The sequence below is a fragment of the Sinocyclocheilus anshuiensis genome, unplaced genomic scaffold (assembly GCF_001515605.1).
Source record: "Sinocyclocheilus anshuiensis isolate Anshui unplaced genomic scaffold, SAMN03320099.WGS_v1.1 scaffold1014, whole genome shotgun sequence".
Taxonomy (NCBI): domain Eukaryota; kingdom Metazoa; phylum Chordata; class Actinopteri; order Cypriniformes; family Cyprinidae; genus Sinocyclocheilus; species Sinocyclocheilus anshuiensis.
The window spans coordinates 1730627-1734291 of NW_015540943.1; the positions used below are offsets into that span (position 1 = coordinate 1730627).

Genomic DNA, 3665 nt, shown 5'->3' on the forward strand with positions numbered 1-3665 from the left:
TCCAATGACTGCTAGTTGACATGTAGTTGCAGAGTTACTTATAAACAGCTGTCTAAAGGGTACCGTCAAAATAATCAAACTGATATTACAGTAAAAATAGTTCAAAGCAAATGTGTCATATTACACATTCATCTGATCTGATATCTGATCTTATGGCTGTTTGAGAAAAAAATATTATTATTATTATTAAATGGGCTTCATAGAAAGTGTTACCAAAAAAAGATCTGCATTGTGTGTTCATGAGAGCATCACAATGCATTTGTGTTGCGTTCATGTGATAGAAGACTTGTGCGTCAACACAAGGCTCATGAGTGAATATTCACTAGAGTACCAAAATGCACGTGTTTGGATAATATTTTCATAAATAAAGTGTGTTTTTTTTTTTCTCGCAAACAAAGCACTCACGTTGCTTCATAAAATTGGATTGCTTAATGATGTACTTAATAACATGGATTACTTGATGCATGACTGACTGTAGAGGAACAGAAAGCTCTTGGATTTCATCAAAAATATCTTCATTTATGTTCTGAAGATGAATGAAGGTCTTACATGAGTGGAACGACAAGAGGGTGAGTAATTAACAACAGAATTTTCATTTTTTGGATGAACTAACCCTTTAGGACACCGCCTATGGATCAAACAGGATGTCATTTGATTCACTTGCATCTAGCCAAAAACTGTGATAAGCTATAGTTGGCAGTACTATTAACACAGGTGAAGAAAGGTAATGTATTATCTGTGAATAAAATGATCTACTTACTACAAATTACATTCGATTTTTTTTTTTTTTTTTACATTCGATTTTTTTTCCAGCAAAATACAAATTACAAAATACTCTAAAGTAATTAAATACACATTTTAAATACATTTCATTTAAATACTGCCCATCTCTGATCTTTGAACATCATATTCCATTTGAGCATCACACGTTCAATTGGATTATGCTTGCACCAGGCCTATTGTCCAGAGCCACTTGTCTCGTCTAGAAAAATGTCTGTAGTTCACCTCCCTCTTTTTTTCTTTTTTTTTTGTTTTCTCTGTTAGGCACTTGATATCTGATCAGAATTGACCAGAGACCAGCTAAACCATCAAAACACTAGCTTGGTCAAGAAACCAACTAAACCACCTAAGGCTGTTTTTTTTTTTAATTCTCTTATCATTTACTCATCCTGTTGTCGTCTCAGATGTATATGACCTTCTTTCATCTGTGGAACACACATTTTTATAAAATATAATACATCTCTGTGAGTCCATATAATGTATAATGACAGTTCTCGGCCTGGAATTCTCCAGTTCTCAGTGTTTCTTAGTAGCTGACCAAGTGCACTATTTGAGCGAAGCAAACAAAAAAAGGAGTCCTGAAAGCAGAAATATCTGATCTTCCTCCATAACTCAGTTGCTTTGCTTTTCTCATACCATTATAAGCTTTGCGTTTCCAAGGTACATCTGTATTACATTCCAAAGAGCTCTGTTATCAGCCCCACAGTGGAAAATGAATCCATATCTGTACTGACTGAGCCAGATTGCCATGGAATGGAACAGTTAAACAACGAGAACTGTTTGGCCCAACAGTGGAAAATCAGCTATTGATACATCCACGTGTGTTTTACACGTTTTTTGAAGCGTCAGTTTTGAAAGTTTCTTCCACCTGCTTTATATGGACTCACAGAGATGGATTATTTTTCTAAAAATCTTAGTTTATGTTGCACAGAACAAAGAAAGTCGTACATCTGGTATAGCATGAGGGTAAGTAAATGATATTTTAATTTTTGGGTGGAGTATCAAAAAAAAAAAACTTTACTACGTCATATTTATTATATATTAATATTACTTTTATAAATTGCAAGCACCTTCTTTTGCAGTTACCGAAACTATTGGTTCTGAGAGGGAAAAAAATGGAAAATAAAATAAAATAAACATTACCCTACATTAGTCACATTATTGCTACACCCCTGGAACTGCATCACTGATCTTGATTTCCTGTGTGTTTCTGGTTGATCTAGGTGTCCTAACAGTGCGAGGGGTTCCTGGAACGCTACGAGATGAGGCCTCTTGCAGCTTCGCCCACCTGCTGTAGATATTTGCTATGTCTCATCGGCTTAACACCTGCCTCTGCCTGTCTGTTTGTGTCTCGGCTTTGGTAATGGCAGCACCCCCTTGTGCCACGGAGGACATACTGTACATTCACAAAGCGCCTCACGGATGGTGGTACATTAGGAGCCTTGAGTACTTTAAGAACGCAGCACAGGACAATGAGGCATCTACCCTGTCTGAGACTGAACCAGACACAGGCTTTATGGGGCTCCACCAGCAGTTCTGATCTGATCCGAAACTGTGAACCTAACTGCTCTGTGAAACAGCTTTCTGCTGGAGTATGTTTTTGGCGCTCATTTTTTACAGACCAAAGAGGAAAAATAATACACACAAAAAAAAAAATGCATTGATTATATGAGTGCAGACTGAAGAATAGACTTGAAAGGGAAATTTTAGGCAAAGAAATGATATATATAAACCTAAATGTAGAGAGAGAGATAGATATAGATATAAAAAGACTATGCTATACAGCAGTGGTCTACAAATGGAATCACTGATGTGGAACATTAAAACGACTGGGTCAACCATTCCCATTTATCACAATCAGAGGTGAACCTTTAGTACTTTACAGGCATTTCCTTGAACTGAATTAACCACTGTATTCCAAGGATATCGATACTGTACACATAAAAACGTCAACAAATTTAATTTGCATTTTTCAGTAGCAATATTTTGGATGGTTTGCATTAAGCATGGAAGGTTAAATGGAAGAGTACCCCATTGCTTATCGTCAGAAAATATTAAAAAGGAACATAAAAAATGCCATTTCTGATTACCAGGAGTGAAATATGTCATTACATGTATTTTGAAAGGCCTACGAGTTATATATTTAACAGTTTTATATGTTGTATCTTTGTGGAGAACCTTATTTAACATGAATAACGTTGTGGAAATGAGAGATATAGAATGTGGGTAATGCTCTGCTCCATAACGAAGGCCTGTCTTACTGTTTATGTTCAAATTCAAGTAGCAATTTTCCTTTTACATGTTCAAAAACATGACCACAGGTACTTAAAAAGGAAGAAAATGGACAAGACACACACACAAATAAATGATTTATTGCAGAAAAGCGAACATTCAGTTCCAAGTATTACACAGAGTCATGGAAACTGCTTTTAGCTTTTGTATTGTAAAGGTTCAGAGAAAACCCCTTCTATCTGGGTTTTCTGGGATAGATTTTTTGCGCTTGTTTTTGTTTGCACAGTGCTCACCTCCAAGTCTTGACACCTCCAGAGACAGTTCAGAAAGTCTTGGATTCATTTACATTAAATACTTTTTTATTATGAAATATTTTAAGAATAAATTAAATACGTGAAAATATACTAAAGCAAAATTGTAATATCATGATGTTTCTTTCTCTATTTAAAATGAACAATGCCTGGTTTGACAGAGATATGTGGCGATCTGCATTTGTAGGCACATATGATGAATTGATTCAGATTTGTGAGACTGAGCGGTGAATTCACAAAACTTATTTTTCTTTCTTTCTTTCTTTCTTTCTTTCTTTCTTTCTTTCTCTTTTGTTTTTCACTAAGCAACTGCAATCCAATTTAACCAAAAGCTAAATGTGC

The 3665-nt window shown here is 35.4% G+C and overlaps 1 protein-coding gene across 1 annotated transcript in view; it reads left to right on the forward strand.

Moving 5' to 3' along the window:
* LOC107689731 (protein FAM19A5-like) overlaps positions 1–3196 on the forward strand; it is a 170827-nt gene extending 167631 nt beyond the window's left edge. The window contains exon 4 of the mRNA XM_016487864.1: positions 2004–3196. Within this exon, the coding sequence (XP_016343350.1) occupies positions 2004–2012 (9 nt within the window). The 3' untranslated portion in view covers positions 2013–3196. The remainder of the gene's footprint in view (positions 1–2003) is intronic.
* The last annotated feature ends 469 nt before the right edge of the window (positions 3197–3665 follow it).